This window comes from Panthera leo, chromosome D2 (genome assembly GCF_018350215.1).
Source record: "Panthera leo isolate Ple1 chromosome D2, P.leo_Ple1_pat1.1, whole genome shotgun sequence".
NCBI lineage: Eukaryota > Metazoa > Chordata > Mammalia > Carnivora > Felidae > Panthera > Panthera leo.
In genome coordinates this window covers 28,355,751-28,381,786 of record NC_056689.1, presented here as the reverse complement: position 1 = coordinate 28,381,786, position 26,036 = coordinate 28,355,751, and the positions used below count along the sequence as shown (strand labels likewise).

The window sequence follows — 26,036 nt, the reverse complement described above, 5'->3', positions numbered from 1 at the left end:
AAGTGTGATTCTACCCTTCACAGACATTCCTGGACTATTTCAGAACACCCAGCATCTATAGCTTGACAACTCCATGCAAACTTTTTCTGTACAGGTCCAGAGAGTGAATAGTTCAGCTTTGACAGTCATAGGGTCTCTATTGCAATTACTTTGCCATTGTAATTTGAAAGCAGCCATAGACAATACGTAAGCAAATGGATGTTTATAATAAAATATGGCTGTGTTCCAATAAAACTTTATTTACAAAATAGGCAAGTGACTAGATTTTGCCCTGGATGCCTAATTTGCAGGCCCCTGCTCTACACTGACATTTTTCTCATGGAGATAATCTATATTTACTGATTAAAGAAGGGTAAGAAATGGGCAATATCCCATACACAGTTGGGAGTTCCTGTGACATAAATTATGATGGAGTGATTTGTGGCCAAGCCCTGTGAGAGATACAAACCCTCACTTGGGAGAAGAGTGCTAACTAGGCAGTTGAGAAAATTCCTATTTGCTTTGACATCCTGTTAGTCCAGTGGTTTTCAATCCTGGCTGCACATTAAAATTATCTGGGGAGCTTTAAAAAATCCTGATGTCCAGGCCACACAGGAAACCAATGAAATCAGAATCTTTGGGAGTAGGACCAAGAAGTAATTTTAAAAGCTGCCAGGTAATTACAATGTGAGAAATGCTATGCTGGCCTTTATATCAGCCAGTAGTGAACCTGATTCTGCCTCTTGGCCCAAGGCTTGCTCTAGTATAGGGCTCATTCCCTGTCTCTTTAATGGATTTCGGTGGTGCTCATCTGGGATAAATTTATAAGGAATTCCTGAGGGTAACCTCCTTATCAACTCTCTGTAATGTGCTCAGTTAGCTCTCCTAGGTCCCAGTAGGACAGTTAGCAGCGGCTCTAGGAAAACTACTGTTATTGAGAGGTCTTGGATCCATGTTCTGTAGCTCTCCCTTACTCAGCAGTCCACTACTAGATAGCATTATGGATCCATGTATGGATTAGGTTATGGTGGACTCTAAGTTTTTTGACTACCCATGGCACCTTGCTTTTGGTGGACCCTATTTGGGGTGGAATTGCTGTGAGGGAAGAGATTCATAATACACAAGTCTGAAATTGTGGTGTGGTGTCCTATCACATGTACGTTTATAATCATCTGCACCAGGGCTTTTCAACTTTCAGCTATATGAGGGCATTGTGTAAGGAACTTACAAACATCCTGCTACCCAGGCCACAGCTAAGGCCGATTAAATCAGAATCTTGAGTAGGACCCTGTTAACAGTATTTTTAAAAAGCTTCCCTTGGGGCGCTTGGGTTGCTCAGTCGGTTAAGCGTCTGACTCCCACTAAGGTCATGATCTCACGGTTCGGGTTTGAGCCCCACGTAGGGCTCCGTGCTAAGAGCTCAAAGCCTAGAGCCTGCTTTGGATTCTGTGTCTCCCTCTCTCTCTGCCCCTTTCCCCATGCGTGCTCTGTCTCTTTCTCTCTCTCCCAAAAATAAACATTAGAAAAAAGTGTTTTTATAAAGCCTCCCAGGTGATTGTATTATACAGCCACTGGAGTAAGACCTTGCTGCCTCCGAAGTGTTGTCCATGGACTTATAGCATCATGCTCACTTAGAAACTCCTGAAAAATGAAGTCCCTTATGCCCTACCCTGGACCCCCTGAATCAGAATCTATGGTGTAATAAGATCCCAGTTGATTTGTATCACATTCAAATTTGAGAAGGTGGTGGTGGAGACTGTAAATTTTAACTTTTAAATTGCAACATTGTGTAGGCAGAGTTGGAAACCACTACCTTACATCCTTATGCTGGGGCATCCTTATATACATCCTTATATACATCCTTATGCTGGGGCAGAGTGGTGAGGTCACCAGGAATTTCTGAACTCTGATTGTTGTTCTGTTCTGAAGGGGCTGCCCAGGGGTGATTGTCCTGTTGTGAGAGACCTGCACATTTTTTTTTTTTTTTTTTTTTTTTTGAGGAGGATCTGCCTCTCCCACACCCTGACTAAGCCTGTGGTCAGTCTATGTCAAGGGATTCTATGATACCCAGAAATGGCTTTGGGGCACTAGAAACCATGACCTGAGAAACGAGATTTTCAAGAGCTAGGGATTCTCTTTAGGATGTTTGGAACCAGGACACAGTTTGTTATAATCTAGAAATAATTTTTATCTTTGGAAAAGTTATTTAACCTTGATATAGCTGGAAATTTGGATATTTATAGTATGTACAGTACAATGCTGTATAAACTAAGGCTTAACAAATGTGGTTTGTGATTTTTCAGATGAGTTTTTTCTTTTAACATTTTTTAAAGTTTATTTATTTATAATCTCTATACCCAATGTGGGGTTTAAACTCACGACCCTGAAATCAGAGAGTCCCATATTCCTCTGACTAAGCCAGCCAGATGCCCCTGCGTTTTTTCTTTTTAGGAAACAGTTTGCATTCTCAACCCATGATAGAGCAAGATACTGTGGTTTAGACACATTTTCCAACATTCTCCACCTGTATTTTTAACATTTCTGAAATTATGATATATCTTATAACGAATATGAGCATTTAATGTAGTTTTCCTTTTTGATGATTTTAGGGCACAGTCCCTTTTGGTAAGTACTCAATTTCTTTAGATATAGTGATCAGAAATAGGTGGTTGGATGGGAGTGTTGCTTATGTGATCCTATGGGAGTGGGAGATGGACCTTTGTACATGTAGTGGTTATTGCTGCAGAATGGCTGGTCTGGGATGATTTCTGGACTGGTGACCAGTCCCACTGGTGACCAGACACCCAGTGGTGACTGGGTGTCTCTGTATTTCCTATATAGTCCATAGCTGACAGAATTTGTGGCATATTCTTTTTCATCTTGGTTGGAGTCCATAGTTCTCTCAGGATGCTTGGCCCCTGATAGTGCTTCAGACCCTTAAATCCCAGATACATCCTCTGTCAAGTGTTTGGCATTATCTGTCTACTTCTCAGCCTATGCTGTAGGATCACCTTGTTTCTCACCATGGTGGGCTCAGGGCAGGCCCACCAGTCTTTAACACAGCCACATTTTGATGTCCTTTATGGTATCTAGGATGGTGTGGGTCTTATCCGTGTCTCATGGCAATCAGGACTGACTTTAGGAAAGCTAAGCTTCCCTTCCTCCTACTTATAATAACACTGTGATGCCAAGATGTCACTGTGGCAACTCCAAAGTTTGTGCAGAGCAGCTTATGAAGCTGTTTTCTTCCAGAGTTCCAAAGATAAATGGAACCAAGATTCTCTGTTTTCAGTATTTCCCCTCAATCATGCTAATGCAGCTCCCCAGTCTGAGTGAACCTCAGACAGGGGAAATAAGGACATGTATCTTACCTGTCTTTCTTATCTGTCAGCCACTTCTTCCACTAGTCTCTTGGGGCTAGGTGAGGGGAGCTTCCCTACTTTTTTTTCTTTATCTGACCAGATCTGCTTTGTAAAACTCTATGATCTAGTCTGTCAGATCTAGCCTTTGCTAAAGAGGAGCCAAAATAATGTAGAAAATGATTTTCTTTTTCATTAATGCCTTCCACAACTATTTTTTTCTTAAAATCTCAAGAGAATCAGCTTTGAACTCAAACCTGATTAATGGTATTTTTGTTCATATATATATATGTATATATATGTAAATATATATGTATATACACACATATATGTGTATATATATGTTATATACATATATATGTTATATATGTATACATACATATATATGTGTATATATATAAATTTTTTAAATTTAAATTTTGGTTAGTTTATATACAGTGCAATATTGGCTTCAGTGGTAGAACTCAGTGATTCATCACTTACATACAAGATCCAATGCTCATCACAAGTGCTCTTCTTAATGCCCATCACCCATCTAACCCATTTCCCATCACCTCTCTTCATCAACCCTTAGTTTGTTCTCTGTCATTAAGAGTCTCTTATGGTTTATCTCCCTCTCTTCTCTTTCCCCCCTGCTTACCATATATTCATCTGTTTTGTTTTTTAAATTTCACCTATGAGTGATATTGTACAGTATTTTTCTTTCTCTGATTTATTTTGCTTAGCCTAATAAATTCTAGCTCCATTCACGTTGTTTGGCAGGATTTCATTCTTTTTGATGGCTGAGTAATATTCCATTGTATATATGTACATGTATATGTATATATTCATGTGTGTGTATGTCTATATATCTATATATCTGTTTACCTCACCTCTTCTATATCCATTCATCAATTGATGGACATTGGGCTTTCTTCATAGTTTGGCTATTGTTGATAATGCTGGTATAAAAATTGGGTGCATGTGCCCCTTTGAATCTGTACTTTTGTATCCTTTGGGTAAATACCTAGTAGTGCAAATGCTGGATCATAGGGTAGTCCTAATTTTAACTTTTTGAGGAGCCTCCATACTATTTTCCAGAGTGGCTACACCAGTTTGCATTGCTACCAACAGTACAACAGGGTTCCCCTTTCTCTGCATCCTTGCCAACGTCTGTTGTTTCTTGTGTTGTTAATTTTAGCAATTCTGACTGGTATGAAGTAGTATCTCATCGTGGTTTTAACTTCTGTGTCCCTGATGATGAGTGATGTTGAGTGTCTTTTCATGAGCCATCTGGATGTCTTCTTTGGAAAAATGTCCATTCATGTCTTCTGCCCATTTCTTAACTGGACTATTTGTTATTTGGGTGTTGAGTTTGATAAGTTCTTTATAGATTTTGGAGATTAACCCTTTCTGAAATATGTTGTTTGCAAATATCTTCTCCCATTCTGTAGGCTGCCTTTGATTGTTTCCTTTGCTTCAGAAGCTTTTTAACTTGGTGAAATCCCAAAAGTTTATTTTTGCTTTTGCTTCCCTTGCCTCTGGCAATGTGTGTAGTAAGAATTTGCTCTGTCCGAGGTCAAAGAGGTTGCTGCATGTGTTCTCTAGGATTTTTGATGGTTTCCTGCTGCACATCATTTAGGTCTTAAATGCATTTTTAAAAAATGTCTATTTACTTTTTTTTGAGAGAAAGAGAGAGAGAGAGAGACAGAGGCATGAGCAGGGGAGGGGCAGAGATGGAGACACAGAATCTGAAGCAGGCTCCAGGCTCTGGACTGTCAGCACAGAGCCTGATGCAGGGCTTGAACTCACGGACCATGAGATCATGACCTGAGCTGAAGTCAGATGCTTAACTGACTGAGCCACCCAGGTGCCCCTGGTCTTAAATGCATTTTGAATTTATTTTTATATATGGTGGAAGAAATAAGTTCAATTTCATTCTTCTGCATGTTGCGAGCCAGTTTTCCCAACACCGTTTGTGGAAGAGACTCTTTTTTTCCATTGCATATTCTTTCCTGCTTTGTTGAAGGTTATTGACGATTGATTAATGGTATTTTTGTTCTGTCTTACTCTCTGTATTCCTGGAATAATAGGCCTCACAGCTCAGCCTTGAATTTGAATGCTCCAATATTGACAAAATATTATCTATACTTACATTCTGAAAAGAAGCAATAGATGGTATTTGTTGTAATTAATAGTGTTTTAGAATTGAGGAACTATGGTAATATCCTAGTGTTATTAAGATGAGACTTTGGGGCATCAAAGATCAAGTGACGGCCAATAAGATTCAAAATTCATGAATAATATTTAAGTTCTACAAAAAATGAGGCAATAATAGGTTTATTGATATAATGTTAATGCTGACAAATAAGGTGAAAAAAACCTAAGCAATTGTATTTTATTTTATTATTTTTAAGTTGAAGTATAATTGACATATAACATTATTAGTTTCAGGTGTACAACATAATGAGTCAATTTGTATATATTGTGAAATTATCACCACAATAAGTCTAATTAGCATCCATTACCATATATATAAGTTACAGATTTTATTTTTTTGGATAAGAAGGTTTTTTTGGCATCATAGTGATTTTTATTCTGAAAATGAACATTCTCATTAAATTCACATTCTATATAAAAGAGATGAACAGTACAAATGGAGCCGCTGCCAAGGCTATGACTGAAGACCAATATCTAGCCCTCAAGTTGTGGGGACCTACTGACACTTTCTTTACGAAGGAAGATAAAAATAATGAAGGATTGCTTAAGTGAACATAAATTACATGCTCACCATTCTACTTGAGCAAATTTGTGAAATAATCTTTTAACATAGCAGGTAGTTCTTTTTTTTCTGCATTACTTTTTTTGAAAATTTTTATTTATTTATTTATTTTTAAATTTACGCCCAAGTTAGTTAGTATACAGTGCAATAATCATTTCAGGAGTAGATTCCAGTGATTCATCCCCGATGTATAACACCCGGTGCTCATTCCAGCACGTGTCTTCCTTAATGCCCCTTAGCCATTTAGCCCATCCCCCCTACCCACAACCCCTCCAGGAACCCTCTGTTTGTTCTCTATATTTAAAGTCTCTTATGTTTTGTCCCCTTCCCTGTTTTTATATTATTTTTGCTTCCCTTCCCTTATGTTCATCTGTTTGTAGCTTAAATTACTCATGTGTGTGAAGTCATATGATACTTGTTCTTCTCTGACTAATTTCGCTTAGCATAAAATACCCCCTAGTTCCATCCATGTAGTTGCAATTGGCAAGATTTCATTCTTTTTTTTTTTAACTTTTTTTTAACGTTTATTCATTTTTTGATAGAGATAGAGCGTGAGTGGGGAGGGGCAGAGAGAGAGGGAGACACGGAATCTGAAGCAGGCTTCAGGCTCTGAACTGACAGCACAGAGCCCGACGCGGGGCTCGAACTCACGGACTGTGAGATCATGACTTGAGCTGAAGTTGGACGCTCAACCAACTGAGCCACCCAGGCACCCCTCATTCTTTTTTATTGCCGAGTAATACTCCATTGTGTGTGTGTGTATACACACACACACACACACACACACACACACACACACCACATCTTCTTTATCCATCCATTCGTTGATGGACATTTGGGCTCTTCCATACTTTGGCTATTGTCGATAGCACTACATTGGGATGCATGTGCCCCTTTGAAACAGCAGACCTGTATCCCTTAGATGAATACCTAGTAGTGCAATTGCTGGGTTGGAGGGTAGTTCTATTTTTAATTTTTTGAGGAACCTCCATACTGTTTTCCAGAGTGGATGCACCAGTTTGCATTCCCACCAATAATGCAAAAGAGATCCTCTTTCTCCACATCCTCGCCAACGTCTGTTGTTGCCTGAGTTGTTAATGTTAGCCATTCTGACAGGTGTGAGGTGGTATTTCATGGTGGTTTTGATTTGTATTTCTCTGATGATGAGTGATGTTTAGCATTTTTTTATGTGTTGGTGACCAGCTACCCAGTCTCTGTGCTCAGAACTCTGTGCTCTTGCCAACTAGCAATCAAGCACCCCTCCTTTTTCTTCGACTTCCATCTACTTCCTGCTTCTACACTGTCCCTGACCAAGCCCTCAGCCTGGCAGGCAGCACCTAACTCTCGAGTTTTATCTCAGATGGAGCTATGTTTCCAAACTCCTCACTTCTGAGAATCCTGTGGCTTTGACCCATTCCAGCCTTCTAGGGGAGGGTCTCCTGGAGCAATGACTGGGTGCTGGCTTGCCCCCAGGAACATTTGTGCAATTTTACTGCTGCAGATGCCCAGAGACTGTGGCTGGGTACTAGTCTGCCCCAGAAAAAGTTCTTGGGCTCGTGTAGCAGCAGCATTTCAGGGATTATGGTAAATCACAACACACATCTGTTACAGGCTTTACCCCTAACGTCCTTGTTCCAACAGTAGCAAACATAGCTGTTCTCCAGGGTTCGCTGGGAACTTTGCCTGTGGGGAGGCCTCACAGCCTCTACCAAAAATGTCCTCTCAACAGGGAACTCCCTCCCTGTGTGGCCTGAGGACCCTTCAGACCTTGCTGTCTGCTCCTGGGTATTTGCCCTTCCAGCCAGAGCTCCACCAGGTATTGAACTGTGGAGTTGCAGACTCTGCGCTCCCCTGTTTATTGAGTCTTAATGGTATTTAAACCCTGTCCTTTCTCCTTTCTCCCTTTCTTGTTGAGTCCCTTCTGGGTGTTTCCAATCTTTCTCTTTCTCTCCAGCTGCTTTCAGGGGGAGTGCTTTTCCTGTATTCTTCCCCCTGTCTCCATCCTCTCTGCAAGCAGAAACAGCTTCCTACCCTATGCAGGTTCTCTCTCCCTCAGTTCACCTCTCTGCACCACATACCTGCTGAGTTCTGTGGTTCAAGTTGTGTAGATTGTTCTGTTAATCCTCAGATCAGTTTTCTAGGTGTGCAAGATGGTTTGGTGTTGATCTAGCTGCATTTCAGGGAAGAGAGAGGCAAAAAAACCTTCCATGCTGCTCCACCATCTTGGCCTCTTCTCCTCTGTGATGAGGACTTGTAAGATCTACTCTCTCAGCAACCTTCTTTCTTTTATTTTTAAACGTTTATTCGTTATTGAGAGACAGAGAGACAGAGCATGAGTGGGGGAGGGGCAGAGAGAGAGAGGGAGACAAAGAATCTGAAGCAGGTTCCAGACTCTGAGCTGTCAGCATAGAGCCCAACAGGGAGCTCAAACTCAGCAGCCTTGAGAGCATGACCTGAGATAAAGTTGGACACTTAATCAACTGAGCCACCCGGGCATCCCTCAGCAACTTTCAAATACGCAGTACAGTATTATTAACTATAGTCAACATGCTGTATGTTGTATCTCTGTAGCACTTATTTATTTTATAACTGAAAGTTTGTACCTTTTGACCCCTTTTACCCATTTCACCTAACCTTCTGCCTCCCTGCCTCTGACAACCACCAGTGTGTTCTCTGTATCTGTGAACTGTTTTTGTTTTTTTGTTTTTGTTTAGTTTTTAGATTCCACATGTAAGTGAGATCATATGGTGTTTGTCTTTGTCTGACTTATTTCTCTTACAATATTGCCCTCTGGTTCCATCCATATTGTTACAAATGTCAAAATTTTATTTTTTATGGCTGAATAATATTCCACTGTATATGTATACCACATTTTCTTTATCCATTCATTGGTCATTGGGCACTTAGGTTGTTTCCATATCTTGGCTGTTGTAAGTACTGCTGCAGTGAACATGGGATGCATGTATTTTTCTGAGTTAGTGTTTTCATTTTCTTCTAACAAATACCCAGAAGCTGAATTGCTGAGTCATATAGTTGTTGTGTTTTTAATTTTTTGAGGAACCTCCATATTGTTTTCCATAGTGGCTGCATCATTCATATTTCCACCAACATTGCACAGAAATTCCCTTTTTTCACGTCCTCACCAACGCTTACTATTTCCTATCTTTTTGATAATGATGATTCTAACATGTGTGAGGTGATACCTCATTGTGGTTTTGATTTGCATTACTCTGATAATTAGTGACATTGAGCACCTTTTCATGTAGCTGTTGGTTATCTGTATGTCTTTTTTTTGGGAAAGTATATGTTTAGGTCCTCTGCCCATTTTTAATTGAGTTGTTTTTTTGCTGTTGAGTTGTAGGAGTTCTTTATTTATTTTGGATATTAACCCCTTATTAGATATATGATTTGCAAATATTTTCTTCCATTTAGTAGGTTGTCTTTTCATTTTGTTGATGGCTTCCTTTGCTGTGCATAATCAATTTTAAAATGAACATCAACATTTAAATCACTTATGGTCTCTAGTCAAACCACATTTGCATTGCTTTAGAATTTTGACCATCGAGCTCTACAAATCAAATCACTATGGTCTTTCCTATTGTTTGTTGTCTCTTATTCAGACATGATTAGCAGGTATATTTCCCCTGGATATTTCCAATAAGAAGTTTTGGGTTTGAAGAGAAAAGCAGTAAGTCTCATGGTCTAGGGAAGATGGGGAAGGAAGAATCTGACAACAGATAGTGGGAGTAAAATGTAGTAAAGTTTTATAAGAATGTGTTGGCAAAACATATGGCATAATTTATTCAACTTTGTTGTTGATAGGGTTATAAATGTTTATTAAACAAAGCTGAGACACAGAATTAGGGGTCATAACCATACCCCATCATCAATCACTCCTAGAGGTGGAATGATGGACTGGGTGGACCATGTGAACACAACTTAACTGCTACATGTAAAGAAAACCCATTTTTATTTTAGGGCCAGGTTGGTCTTGGTTGGATTGTTCACTTATTTTATTTCCTTCAAGCAGTTAGTGGTTATTGATGGAAAATAATTGTCCTTTTTTTTTTTTTTTTTTTTTTTTTTTGCTTAGCACCTCTTTGAATCACTACTTCACTATAAACTACTGGTTATTGATTCATCAGAAAGATTAATGCTTGCTTTATCTATAAATAACAACATGAATATAATTTCCCCTTAGTTCGCTCAATTCAGTATTTTGATGGTTTTTCACCACATTTTTGGAAACATTTATTTGGAGAATGATTAAGATTACATTTTACCAAAGCCTAAATTTGTGTCTGAATTATTGCTCTGTGTAAAACAAGTATCTTTTAATTAATTAATTAATTAGAGAGAGAGAGAGAGAGAGAGAGAAAGAAAAAGCAGGGGAGAGGGGTAGAGGGAGAGTGAGAGGAGAATTCCAAGCAGGCTCCATACTTGTGGAGCCTGACCCGGGGCTTGATCTCACAACATGAGATCATGACTTGAGCCAAAATCAAGAGTTAGAGGCCTAACTGACTGAGCCACCCAGGTGCCTCAACTAGTATCTTTTCTAAATAATAGTCACATTCAAAATGGGAAAAGCTACATATCCTATGATTAATAGGTTAATGGTTGGGTTGCCTAAAGATACTACCTATAAAGGTTGGGGTGCCTAGAGCTCAGTCATGTAACTTCTCAGCTCTACTTTGTTTTTGGGAAATATCATCCAGTCTCATGATTTCAAAAAAATACTGTTCTCAAACATCTTTGAAATTTTAGTAAGACCAGTAAACCATTGATATATGAATAATTACAATGAGAATGTAAGCTATAAGAAACATATTTCCAGCTCTTATCTTTCTCAACTCCTGAATTGTATACTAGTCTCTAACTTAGAAACTCTAATAGGCAATCTTAACATGCCTAAAGTTCAACTCTTGATCTTCTTCCTTCTTATGTCTCCTTAAGTAAATATTACTTCCATATACCCAACTGATTAGGCCATATACCATAGAGTCATTCTTGTTTCTTTAATAACCCATATTCAATCTATCAGCAAACCTTGTTGACTCACCAGAATTACCAGAATTCTTCCACTTCTCAACAACTCCACCAGTGTTCCCTGGAACAAGCCAATGTGGTTTCTTGGGCTACTGCAACAGTCTCCTAACTTTTTCTGTCTTCCATTTCTCACCCCTCTTCCTTGATCCCTGTTTAATCCCCAGTCTATTCTCTTGAGTAGCCAGAATGGATCCTTTTAAATTTTAGGTCAGATCTTGTTCCTTTCCTGTTCTAAAACCTTCAGTAGCTCCTGATCACAAGAATAGAATTTCTAGTGTTGATGGTTATCTACAAGGCCTGTACAACTTGGTGCCTCAGTGACAGCCTGACTTCATCTTTTATGTTCTCACCTCACTCTACTGTAGGTACTCTGGCCTTCCTGCTGCTCCTGGAACAAACTAATCAAGCTTCTGTTTTGGAACCTTTGTACTTGGTGTTTCCTCTGTTTGGAATATTTTCCTCCAAATATTCAAACGTCTTACTCCTCTACTTCCTTGGAGTCCTTTTTACCTGATCAGAGAGACCTCCTAAGATACCACATCTAACCAGCCCTTCCTTATCACATATCTATTCTCTTCCCCTCTTTACTTTTTTCATAGCACATATCAATACTCAGTATTATGTTACACAGTTATGTATATATTTGTTTATTCTCTGTCTCTTCTCAGTAGGAGGAGGGTCACTGACATGTCCTTCTGGTGAAGTGCAGGTGCACCAATATTTTTTGAATAAATGAAATGTAGGGTCTAGATTTTTTTTTTTGTTTTTTGTTTTTTGTTTTTGTTTTGTTTTTGTTTGTTTTGGGGTGTCAAGTAGTTAAGTAAAAACTGGAAGAAACTAACATTTGATATTAGTGTCAGCGTGTGGTCTTTTCCTGGTTGTGTTTAAGTTCATATTTTTTTCCAGGAATAAGTGTACTTTCTGGATTAGAACATTTAGCTACAGCTGTTTGTATTTGACATGTAAATCTCTTTGCTTTGTTATGCCATCTGCATGGCCCAGAAGGCTGGTAGAACTGGAGAGGGATCTATCTACATGTGTTTTGTTATCATCCCTCAATAGCTCCAAGTAATAGCTTGGCTAGCAGTGTTGTTAATCTAACAAGCAAATAGAACTCTAAATTATATTTTAAAAGATGATGGTTGTTTTATACTTTCTGTGTCATTAGTGGTGAGGATTGTTATAGGCTGAATTGTATCCCTCTCAAATTCAAATGGTGAAGTCCTAGTCTTTAGCACCACAGATTGTGACTGTATTTGGAGATAGGGCCTTTAAAGTGGTAATTAAGTTAAAATGAGGTCTTTAGGGTGGGCCCTAATCCAGTATGACTGGTGTCCTGATAATAGGAGATTAGGATGTGCAGAGAGAGAGATACCAGGGGTGCATGCACACAGAGAAAAACCATGTCACAGTGAGAATGTAGTTATTTGCAAGCCAATGAGAGAGGCCTTAGAAGAAACTGACCCTGTTGACACTTTGATCTTGGACTTCCAGTCTCTAGAACTGTGTGAAAATAAGTTTTTGTTGTTTAAGTCGCCCACTCTAGGAAGGTCTATAGGCAGACATGGCAAACTAATATAAGGGTTAAAAAGTGAAAATCAGTAATAAAAATAATGTGCCTGCTTTTTTTACTTATAGTTTGAAAATGAATGATGTAAGCTGTCTTTTTTTTTTCTTTTTGGCTACAAAAAGACAAGACTGAATATAAATATATACTTGATTCTAGATCACTGAACTGATCAGACTTCAGATAAACTATAGGAATGGAGACTTGGCTTTCTATGATAGTAGACATGGGAAATGACAAAATATCCTTCATTAAGGAATTCCTTTTGATGAAAACTAAGTTGTATCACTGATTTTAAAATTTAATTTTGGCTTAGCTACCAGCTGTCTTTATAACTGAAGAAATCACTCAACATTATGGCTCTTCTCTAAAATCTAGAGTTTCATTCATCTTTTCATTAAGTAAATCAACACTTATTATTTTCAGTGTGCTAGCTCTCGGTTTTCAGGATGAATCAAACATGGTCCCTGCCCTTATCAAGTTCATGGTAAAGCTAGGGAGATGGTAATAACAGCTAATTACAAAATGCTGTAATGAGTGGTGTGAGAGGTACATACAAGGGGCTGTGTGGGGAGGGTGATATTCCAGGTTGAGGATGCCAAACATTTCTTGTTCTGGGCCTAATAAGTAGTTTGTGGCAAACTCCACAAGTAGAAAATGAGAGTGAAAATTTAGTCAGAAATGAGATCATAAATTACCTCATAAGCCATACTTTAGACTTTATCCAAACCATGCTTTAGACTTTTATCTTATAGGCAGTCAGGAACCATTGGAGAGTTTTAAGCTGGTACAAGTATTTCAGATTTGCGTTGCAGAGAGATGGCACTATGGAAGTGTGGGATGGGTATGGAGATGTGATGAGGGCCAGAATTGATGGATATACTTCTTGTAATGATAGAGTAGAAGACAGGATAGCAGAAGATAGAGTAGAAATTGAGGCCATGTTTCTGTTTCACAGAGGATAGCTTGGAGGGAATGTAGGGTAGGGCAGTAATCCAGAGAGCAGCTATGAGAAGCAGTGGTCCTGGGTTGAAGAGGATGTGCCAGAAACTGAAGCTTTTAAACAGACAGTTTAAAGTACCTAGAGAGGAGGTAAGAGGGAGGGAATATCCCAGATGGCCTCTGGATTTCTGCCTCAGTTTAGAAGTACTAGTCACTGAGGTAAGAAATACAGATGGAGGAGGACTTGTTTTTACCCCACAGTACCTTTGTACCTGGTTCCCTTTACTTGGCTTTCTTACCCGCCATCTGTCCTGGTAGAAAACTGTCTGTTCTTAAAGGCTCTTCTTGGAAGTCCTACTTAATCCTTGTGAATGTTTGCAATCTCTTTAGCGCTCTCTTTTTTGTTTGTAAGCCTAAGCAGTTACATTCTGCCTATTATATTGCAGCTAGTTGTGTATCTCTCATCACCATACTGGAGCTTACTCATCTTTATTTTCTAAATGTCTGGGGTATTGTTTTGAACATAATATGTGCTCAATAAGTGTTTATTGGCTGAGATGATCTAAAAGAAGATTGTAGTTGGTTTAGGGGTAATGTTAAATGCCAGTTGAGTGGTATACATTTGCTGGATTTCCAATACTTCAGTCCTCTACAGTGCTTTTGTTAACACGGTGAAGGTTGTTTTTGGTAAGAAATAAAGAACAGTTGAAATTACCAGTAACTTGAAGAAGGGATCCTCTCCTTCCCAAGAGTAGATGATACCTTTTTCTTTAAAAGATCACTGGTTTTACTATAGACAATTGTATACAACAATTTTATATTTTTAACCTTTACTTTGTTTCAGAACTCTGTTTGAAATTTTTAGCTAATTAACATGGTTTAAATGTCTTCTATTTTATTTCACACATTAAAATTAACTCAAGGAAGCAAAAGTAGCCCTTGAAGCTATTGGAAGAAGGTTAAAATTCAAAGTGTTTTAGCTAACAAACAAGAAAAGAGATGGCTGTTAACATGTCCTTTTTATACTACAATGATAGTAGAATTAAAAAAAATAGATTAGGAAAGAACATGGTTATAGAATATAAATGTATTAACCCAAGTGGGCATTTAGAGAAGATTTTCTGCAAAGCTAGGATCTGAAGTACTAAAGCCATTGTTGCACTAATGCAACACATCAAAGTAAATTAAACCTCACACCATATTCTGCAATGCTCTTATTATGCACTAGTGTTGCTCTATATATAATGACAGTTGATGGCTTGGTTCACTATGCATCTCAATGTAATTTTCAGTATCTTTGGAGCACCCAGAGAAACACACCAGAATTAGGAAAGATTAGAAAACCCTTTTTTTTGGTACTATAAATTTTAGTATATAGGTATTACAAAACATTAAATATATACCTGGTGAGCTCATTCCCACATGTATGTATGAAGGTGTTTCTGTAACCTAGCTCAGATTTACATACTGAAGAAAAGCAAGTGAACCCAAGCTCTCAGAGAGCTTGGAGAGCCAAAACTTTTTTGTTTGAGAGGGACCACCTAAGGTCACAGAAAGGAAGAATGGGGAGAGTTGTACACTAGTGACAAAAAGAAAGGTTAATAAGACATAAGCTAGGATTTACATTACAATCATCTTTGCTGTAAGTTCCAACTAAAGTTTTTGTGTTGCCTATAAAAATATAACTGATTTTGACTGAAAAAGAAAATGGGGAAACAGGAATTATTTTATAGAATAACCTGAAAACTAATTTTTACTGATACTCCTTCAAGAGGTGGGAGACTTTTTCAAATAACAAATGCACTTGCAACTTTTAGTGAGAGTCATCTGTCATCCTGAGTCACAGTTACTGAAGCAAGTTGGTTAGATCCTGTAAGATAAGTTAGTTAAAAAAAAAAAGATTTAGTTTTCTTTATCCCCCCCCCCCCCCCCCCCCCCCGCCCAGGATTACCAAGCCATCTTTACTCTCTGAAATAAAGTGAATCATTGAAAGTGTCACTTGACTTTAATTTAATCAGTGTTAAATAACTATATTGGGGTATTTCAGAAGAAGACATAGGTATAAATGATTGGTAAATGTGGATAGCTTGCAGGTTGCAATTGCATTTATTTTGATGGAAGCACAATGTTCTTATACAATGTTCTTTTCACAGTTTTTTGGCATTTATTATAAGGAACAAAGCATTTCTGGAATGCTCATTTTAATTTCAAAGCTCAGGCTATTCTATGGAAAACATTTGGCGCAGGGAGGATCTGAACAATAATAGAGGAATGTTCAGTGGGAAGCGTTGTGAATTGTGGCACTTAAAATACATTCTGAAGGAACATTTAGACAATGATACTTATTCTTCATTTTACACAAAGATTTAAACTAGGTGCTATAATTTGTCTTAATCTGGACAAATATCTTTTAATTCTTGATGTATATATTAGGCTGACAGTAGTGAGATATTTGTGTTTTGGAGTATGTGAAAATCCATGTAATAATTCAGGCATATTATCATCTTTATCATCTATGCATGATAAAGACATGTGGCCCTATTTGGCTGCTTGCAAAGCATATAGGAGGTGCTTTGTTAACTGAATTCATCACATTTAGCACACGGGACCCCCTTAGAGCAAGATGAGGGTAGCTCCAAGAGAACACCTCTGACTAGGATCCCATAACAGACTTTCTATATCCATGTGGGGAATGGACTAGAAAATGTACATTAAATATCAACCAATATTTGAGTCATGTTATGCATTTTACAAGACATTTTACGTATTTAACCTTCACACAGTCTTATAGGTAACATGATCTCATTTTCCAAGAGAGGAAACAAAGGCACTGCACTCTGGGTTGTAGACATGAGAATAAAGCAAATTAGAATATAGCAATAGGTCTATTGGATGGAGGAGGAGAATTGAAAGGGCAGACAAAAATTATTTTCATCTGTGTATTTCCCCCATAGCTTGTAAGTTCTTTCTCAGTTCCTAGCTAAAAAACTGTGTCCAGACATAATAAATAAACAAATATGTCATGCTCCATAAGCAATAAACAAGCCAAACCTTTAGGGGCTGCAGAACAGGAAGGTTATGTATAGTCTGTTCTCAAAGATGTGGTGCATGATTGTTATAAGCCTTGGCTATTTGATGATATGCGGGATTCTAGTTTTCCATAGGAGTTTCAGGTCTTCTAATTTATTTTACTTATTTAAATTTTTTTTTATGTTTATTTATTTTTGAGAGCAAGAGAGACAGAGCACGAGTGGGGGAGGGGCAGAGAGAGAGGGAGACAGAATCTTAAGCAGGCTTCAGACTCTGAGCTGTCAGCACAGAGCCCAACGTGGGGCTCAAACCCCTGTGCCATGAGATCATGACCTTAGCTGAAGTCCTATGCTTAACCGACTGAGCCACCCAGATACCCCCAGGTCTTCTATTTTAAATCCTGAAAAGACGTGTTCTTTTCCTTCATCTACAATGGGGATCTTCCAGCTTTGCTTATAAAAATGTTAACTAAATTTATTATTGGTATCCAAGGCTTAATTAAGAAATGGGTATTTTTTACAATGTAATTTTATATGAGGTTTTGTTTCCAAATACAGTTGCTTAATTTCTATCTCTAACCACAATGAGACACCACCTCACACCTGTCAGAATGGCTAAAATTAACAACTCAGGAAACAACAGATGTTGGCGAGGATGCGGAAGAAGGGGAACACTTTTCATTGTTGGTGGGAATGCAAATTGGTATAGCCACTCTGGAAAATAGTATGGAAGTTCCTCAAAAAGTTAAAAATAGAACTACCCTACAACCCAGCAATTGCACTATTAGGTATTTATCCAAAAGGATACAAAAATGCTGATTCAAAGGGACACATGCACACCAATGTTTATAGCAGCACTATCACCAATAGCCATATTATGTAAAGAGCCTAAATATCCATCGACTAATGAATGGATAAAGAAGATGTGGTGTATATATATATATATATATATATATATATATATATATATATATAATGGAATATTACTTGGTGACCAAAAAGAATGAAATCTTGCCATTTGCAACAACGTGAGTGGGACTAGAGTGTATTATGCCAAGTGAAATAAGTCAGAGAAAGACAAATATATGATTTCACTCACTGTGAAATTTAGAAACAAAACAGATGAACATAGGGGAAGGGAAGGAAAAATAAAATAAGATAAAAACAGAGATGGAGAGGGAGGCAAAACACAAGAGCTTCTTAAATACAGAGAACACACTGAGGGTTACTGGAAGGGAGGTGGTTGGGGGGAAGGGGCAAATGGGCGATGGGCATTAAGGAGGGCACTTGTTGGGATGAGCACTGGGTGTTATATGTAAGTGATGAATCACTAAATTCTACTCCTAAAACCAATACTACACTGTATGTTAATTAACTTGAATTTAATTAAACTTTTTTTAAAAAAAGCCCTTCTTTTCAATGACCCCATTCTTTAAGCCATTTATATAACAAATATTTATTGAGCACTTACTTTGTGCATTGTTCTGGGTGCTGGAGAAAAGACACATTTTTTGCTTTCATGGAATTTACTTTTTAGTATTAGAAGCATGAAATTAACATATAAACAAAAAAAAAGTCAAGCCCTGTAAGTGTTTTGAGGAAATATAAAGTGGGATGAAGGGATAGAGTGAGAGAGGGTGGGGATGGGGTAGTCAAGAAAGGCCTCTTGATAGGTGACTTTGGGTAAGACCTGTTTGAGAGGCCTACTGAATTAGGGGAGACTGTATGGGACAGGTAAGAGAGGTTACAAAGGGCCTATATGTAATTATTTGAATTTGGTCCCCCTGAGATAACCAGTGTTTTATATTTCAGAGTGGTTCTGTGCCCTCTCAACATTAATAATGTCTATTCTCAGCCTAAATAGACTAATGCTTTACTGACTTAATTATGATTATTTTGCCTCTTTCTTAATATAGATTGCTGGCTACAAAGTGATATAAATAATTATTATATATGAATATTTATATATACATATATATATATAATATATATTGCATTGTTTCCATAGTAAAACTTGGTAAGTTTCAATCTCTGTGGCTCTTCCTTCTTCCTGCCCTTTCTCTCTCCCTTCCTACCTCCTTCCTTCGTTCCTTTTTATCTTTAGTTGAAAATTCCATAGCAGCTGATAATATTGGTCTTGGTTCATTGACTTGACTTATGAGGGTGTACCAATAGTACTGGGAATAAATCGTGTTACTATGAAATACTTCCTTTTGTTTTGGGCTGTGATGTCCCAAGACTGTGTTTTCACAGTTTGTCTAATGAGTGGCTTGTGTTTTTCCAATTTTAGGTTACTACACTTGTAAATTGTCCCCAGAATCCTTCTAACAGGAAAAAAGGATGTTCAAAAAGAGCCAGAGTCCTTCTAGCTTCTGTGGAGGAAGCGACTTGGAATTTATTAGACAAGGGAGAGAAGATTGCCCAGGAAGCCACAGTTTTAAAGGAAGAGCTTACTACTGTACTTGAGGAAGTTCGCAAAGAAAGTGAGTACTCTAGTCCTGGTCAGGAGCAAACCGTATATCCTTAGGGTGTTAGTTACAGAATTAGATTTGTGAGCATTTTGTTTCGTTGACTTGAGTTTATTAGTCTATCTGTAGAGCTCTGAGGAGCTGGCTGTGGGAAGCTGAGTGGCTTATTAGTCAGCTCTAAGACTCAGAGTACTACTTACTCCTGGTTCTTCCCTTGAATTGTTGAGTCCCTGCAGGCAAGTTCTTCCCCTCACATGCCATAGTTTATCCATAGTAAGCAAAGAGAAGTGTATCCTTTTTTGTCATAGAATATAACGACATATGACTAATGAAGCTGAAGATGTGTTTGTCCATACATAAATTAATTATAAAGTTCCTTGTTAATAGTTAGAGGTATTAAGTTACAGACCTGACTACTTAGAAGTACATTTTTTATTTTTTCATTTTCTAGAGGTTTAGATTTTCTAAACTTAAAAAGAAATGCTTTGCATAAACTATGCATAACTCATGTTGCTGCTATATGAATATTATAAAATGAAAGTGTACATGTCACGTTTTGATGTATTTACTTACATATGATAATACAACAATTTCATAATGAATGTAAGTCTCATTTGCAGACTCTTTTTAAAAGAACTGCCTTATTTATATATCAGCTTGCTGCAAGAAACTATCTTGAGAGGATAAGAAAACTTAAATATTCATGTTCAGTTTTATAAGAGACTTGGGGTGTTCATATATTTCCCTTCGCAACATAACTTTATGAAAATCAAAAAATGTCAGTTAATTAAATAATTAAAATGAATATACTAGCTATAATAAACCTTAGGTCAAATACAGGAGATTTATTTTTTATTTGTTATATACTTTATATATAACTTATATTTTACAGAGTCTCTTCTGAAAATATGAAGAAAATAAAATGCCAAAGATAATTTCAAATGAATTCATCACTCCTCCCTACCCCCTACCACTTTAGACCCTATCCTGTCTTGTCTGTTCTGGTACCATTATCCACATAGTCACCAAGTCAGTTTAGACTCTTTGTTCTCATTTCACTCTCTCTTCCAATTAGTCTCTAAGTTCAACAAATTCTTTCTCCTTTTGTCTCTCAGATCTTTCCCTCTTTTTCATTACTGATGTTGCCTCCTGAATTCAGGATTATTGCATTAGCCTTACTGTATACTAAAGCCAAATACATCTTTTAAAAAGGAAAATACAGTTATTTTACTTCCCTGCTTAATTTAAATCCTTTTAAAGCTTTTGAAGGATTAGGGGTATTATCTTTCTGGATAAGGTTCAGGCTTATAAATCTAGCTCACTCAGCATTGCATTATTTGGCTTCTATCATTCTCTCCCTTTTCATTTCCTGATTCTGGCCCCCTCTCCAGCTTCCAAACAAGAATTTGAAGTATTTTGAATGGTCCATGTTGCCTTATGCCTCTGTACGTCTGTTATCAGCTATTCCCTTCACTTGGATTACGCCTCTTGTTCAGCCAGTTCTTACTTATTGCACCAAACTCAACCCAGGTCTTTTCTAGGAAGTGTGTACTGACCTTGTGATGCTCATTTAGATATCCCTCTTCTGTGTCCCCACAGACTCTGAGCATCTGCCTTTAATAGGATTTACTACCCCAATACACCAAACATTGATTTACTTGTTCAATAAATCTAGACTTTTAATCCGTGAAGGTGGCAAATACCAGGTCTTATGTGATGAGAAGTACCTGACACATAACAACCACCTGATGTTTGTTAAATAGATAAAACAATTGAAGCATCATTTTGTCATTTTATATTATAAAATTTTATAATGATTTTATCTTTGTTTTTATGACAAATTATCTCTCATGGTTATGGTTTTTTTTTAAAGGTTATTTATTTTGAGAGAAAGAAGGAGAGTATGTGCGTGTACACAAGCAAGCAGGAGAAGGGCAGAGAGAGAGGAAGAGAGAGAGAATCCCAAGCAGGCTCCGTGCAGAGCCCAATGCTGGGCTCGATCTCTCAACTGCAAGAGTCAGATGCCTAACTGACTGAGCCGTCCAGGTGTCCCTCATAGATATGGTTTCTTTCCTGAGTGTTTTCGTAAGGAATATGAACGCTATTCTGGTATTGTTCTTCTCAGATAATGAGATCTATTTGACAACATAGTTTTTGTAAGCCACCTCATAATACTATGTAAGACACTGGTCATTCTCAGCAGGAAAAAATAAAAGCATTAATTGGCATGAAATGGCATATATTTTTTTTTAAAAAAGTGAGTTACCAGTTTTTGACTCAAAAAGCAAATTATTTTAAAGAGAAGGTCTCAAAGAGAAAGTATGTGTGGCTTTTAGGATTATGCAGTATATCCTTCCCTGTGTTCTATTATAATGTGTGAAATCATATTATCATGTGATAGATGTGGCATATGCTGTGTACACAACAAATGCATTTGGTTAAAGATCACCAAGTGCTTTATACTCTGATTTTTTTTGACAAACTGCCAAATTGAACTACTGCCATTTGAGTGTGGGAGGAAAGCAGTGAAATGGCAAATGGTTTTGGAATTTGGGGAATGGCCAATGCTTATCCTATGGATTGCAGAGATAGTAACAGTGAGAGCACTGTTCCGAAAAATTTGGAAGGAATTTTAGCTCACTGGTGAAGTTGAAGTATCAGGAGAATGAATTCTGATTCAAGCGCCTCTTTGATACTAGAAACATATTTTAGTTTCCTGTTTTTTTTTTTTTTTTTTTTTTTTTTTAAGGGCTTCGTCCAGTGGCATAATGTAAAGGACTAATGAAGAGCAAATATTGTTTAAAATATTTGAGAAAGTGAAAAAATATTAGATGTAGGGGGTATTTTTATTTATGTATTTATTGACTTATTTTCAAAAAGAATTTTGAGACTAATCTAGAAAATTTCTTCTATTAAAGACAGTGTAATTTATGTAGCATTACAACAGAATTCTGTTTTATTCTGTTTAACTGACTTTAGTGGCTTTAGTTAGAGATGTGAAGTGATAAATAATGTAGATATTTGATTACCTAAAGAACTGGCCTGTGGAAGATGGGACCTGGATAGTAGTAGGGGAGGATGGTGAAAGGAAATGTCATATGTGAGTAGAACTGTAGAGATCCAGCAAAAGTGGCCCACACAGTGATTATTTTTTACTCATAATCTTACAGTTTGGCCCTATACTTACATCCATACAATGGCCAAGTATTAAACCCAGTATTTTTTAAAAACAGTTTTAGAATATCACATAACAATTAGCTAGGAATTATCTAAAAATTGTTCATAATGTTTGGATTACACATGTTTTGCCTATAGCATATATGCTACCTTCATATAGCCTCTACTTCTAAGTCACACATTTGGTTACATTTAAAGTTTTTTAAATGTTGAGAATAAGATCAGTACAGAAAAGTGCATACATTATCATGAACAACTCAATAAAGTTTCACAATATAAACACACTAATGGAATCTCTACCCAGATCAAGAAATAGAAACTTACCAGAATCCTGGAATCACCCCTTGTGCCTATTAGTTACCACTTCTTCACCTCAAAGGTAACCATTATCCTGGTTATTACATAGGTTAGTTTTTTGCTTCTTTTTGAACTTTACATAAGTGGGATCATATAGTATGTTATGTTTTGAGTCTGGCTTCTTTTTGTTCAATGTTATGTTTGTGAGATCTCATCATATAGTAGTCCATTCATTTCATTGATGAATAGATTATAGTTTATCCATGTTACATAGATAGACAACTGAATTTTTTCAGTTTTTGGCCTTAATGAACATTGTTGCTATGTACATATTTGTGTATTACTTTTGGTGCATTAATATAGATATTCCTGCTGGGTTATACTTAAGATGAAATTGCTGGGTCATAAGGTATATACTCAGCTTTAATAGATTTTATCAAACAGTTTTCCAAAGTGGATTTTCTAATTGGCACTCTTATCAGTAATGTAAGAATTCCAGTTGCTCTACATTCTTATTAACTTGGTGTTAGCAAGTGTCAGTGTTTTTGATTCAAGTATATGTAGTGGTTTTTCATTGTAGTTTTAATTTGTATTTCTCTGATGAGAATTGCGTGCTCTAGATGTGAGACTTTTGTTAGTTGTGGATGTTAAAAACATCTTATTGCTTTCAATATATCAGCATTTTTGATACTCAGAAGTAATTTTGATAAATTCCAATTAATTATTTTATACCTTTATGGATAGAATTTTTTCTGTTCTGTTAAAAAATTTTGTCTACTGCAAGTCAAGAAGATATTCTCATATGTAGTACAGGCTTTATTGTTTTACCATTATGAATGATGTGAGCTAGGAGTCATGATTCTTTTTTTTTTCATATGGGAATTCAATTGATCAAGTATTATATGGATGCTTATGGAAGTTTGTTTCAGTATAGTTATTGAAAAAAATTACTCTTTCCCAGTTGAATTATTTTTGCAACTTTGTTGAAAATCAGTTGACCATATCTGTGTGAATCTATTTAGAAACTCTGTCCTGTTTCATTGATTTGTGTATCTATCCTTACACCAATAACACATCGGCTTGATTACTGTACCTCAGAGTAAGTATTAAAAATTATCTTGATTTTGTAATTTTAGTGAAAATATAAAGAGACATTCAACTTCATTAGTGATCAGATATGCAAATGAGGTATATTTTATGCAATTCAATTGGCAGAAATTAAAAGGTCTTTTAAAGAGACTTTGAAGTAACAGAATCTTTTATTGCTTTGTGGAGTGTAAATTGGTACAACCACTTTGAAAAACAGTTTAGACATGTCACTTTTGTTAAATGCCAAAGTTCTATCCATCTCTCTCTTTCTCTCTCTCTCAATATATATATATTGATGTGGTGTTGTTGGTGTATAGAAATGCAATTGACTTTTTTAGATTGGTACTTGTTCAGGTATTATCTCTGAAATGAAACATTAAGATCGTTATTTTTAAATAGTTTTTTAAAATGTTTTTTTAAATTTATTTTTGAGACAGAAAGAGACAGAGCGTGAGCAGGGGAGGGGCAGAGAGTGAGAGAGGCAGACACAAAATCTGATGCAGGCTCCAGGCTCTGAGCTGACAGCTCAGCACAGAGCCCGACACGGAGCTCGAACTCACGGACTGTGAGATCATGACCTGAGCTGAAGTCGGACACTTAACCGACAGAGCCACCCAGGTGGCCCAAGATCGTTATTTTTTTTTTTATTATTTTTTTTTAATATATGAAATTTATTGTCAAATTGGTTTCCATACAATACCCAGTGCTCATCCCAAAAGATGCCCTCTTCAATGTCCATCACCTACCCTACCCTCCCTCCCACCCCCCATCAACCCTCAGTTTGTTCTCAGTTTTTAAGAATCTCTTATGCTTTGGCTGTCTCCCACTCTAACCTCTTTTTTTATTCCTTCCCCTCCCCCATGGGTTTCTGTTAAGTTTCTCAGGATCCACATAAGAGTGAACACATATGGTATCTGTCTTTCTCTGTATGGCTTATTTCACTTAGCATAACACTCTCCAGTTCCATCCACGTTGCTACAAAGGGCCATATTTCATTCTTTCTCAGCGCCACGTAGTACTCCATTGTGTATATAAACCACAATTTCTTTATCCATTCATCAGTTGATGGACATTTAGACTTTTCCACAATTTGGCTATTGTTGAGAGTGCTGCTATAAACATTGGGGTACAAGTGCCCCTATGCATCAGTACTCCTGTATCCCTTGGGTAAATTCCTAGCAGTGCTACTGCTGGGTCATAGGGTAGGTCTATTTTTAATTTTCTGAGGAACCTCCACACTGTTTTCCAGAGTGGCTGCACTAGTTTGCATTCCCACCAACAGTGCAAGAGGATTCCCGTTTCTCCACATCCTCTCCAGCATCTATAGTCTCCTGATTTGTTCATTTTGGCCACTCTGACTGGTGTGAGGTGATATGAGTGTGGTTTTGATTTGTATTTCCCTGATGAGGAGCGATGTTGAGCATCTTTTCATGTGCCTGTTGGCCATCTGGATGTCTTCTTTAGAGAGGTGTCTATTCATGTTTTCTGCCCATTTCTTCACTGGATTATTTGTTTTACGGGTGTGGAGTTTGGTGAGCTCTTTATAGATTTTGGATACTAGCCCTTTGTTTGATATGTCATTTGCAAATATCTTTTCCCATTCCGTTGGTTGCCTTTTAGTTTTGTTGGTTGTTTCCTTTGCAGTGCAGAAGCTTTTTATCTTCATGAGGTCCCAATAGTTCATTTTTGCTTTTAATTCCCTTGTCTTTGGGGATGTGTCAAGTAAGAAATTGCTGTGGCTGAGGTCAGAGAGGTCTTTTCCTGCTTTCTCCTCTAGTGTTTTGATGGTTTCCTGTCTCACATTCAGGTCCTTTATCCATTTTGAGTTTATTTTTGTGAATGGTGAAAGAAAGTGGTCTAGTTTCATTCTTCTGCATGTTGCTGTCCAGTTCTCCCAGCACCATTTATTAAAGAGACTGTCTTTTTTCCATTGGGTATTCTTTCCTGCTTTGTCAAAGATGAGTTGGCCATACTTTTGTGGGTCTAGTTCTGGGGTTTCTATTCTATTCCATTGGTCTATGTGTCTGTTTTTATGCCAATACCATGCTGTCTTGATGATTACAGCTTTGTAGTAGAGGCTAAAGTCTGGGATTGTGATGCCTCCTGCTTTGGTCTTCTTCTTCAAAATGACTTTGGCTATTCGGGGCCTTTTGTGGTTCCATATGAATTTTAGGATTGCTTGTTCTAGCTTGGAGAAGAATGCTGGTGCAATTTTGATTGGGATTGCATTGAATGTGTAGGTAGCTTTGGGTAGTATTGACATTTTAACAATATTTATTCTTCCAACCCATGAGCACGGAATATTTTTCCATTTCTTTAGAT

General features: G+C 37.3%; 1 protein-coding gene across 1 annotated transcript in view; it reads left to right on the top strand.

Moving 5' to 3' along the window:
- CTNNA3 (catenin alpha 3) overlaps positions 1 to 26,036 on the top strand; it is a 1,696,848-nt gene that overhangs the window by 14,031 nt on the left and 1,656,781 nt on the right. Inside the window, exon 3 of the mRNA XM_042908368.1 lies at positions 18,974 to 19,166. Within this exon, the coding sequence (XP_042764302.1) occupies positions 18,974 to 19,166 (193 nt within the window). The remainder of the gene's footprint in view (positions 1 to 18,973; positions 19,167 to 26,036) is intronic.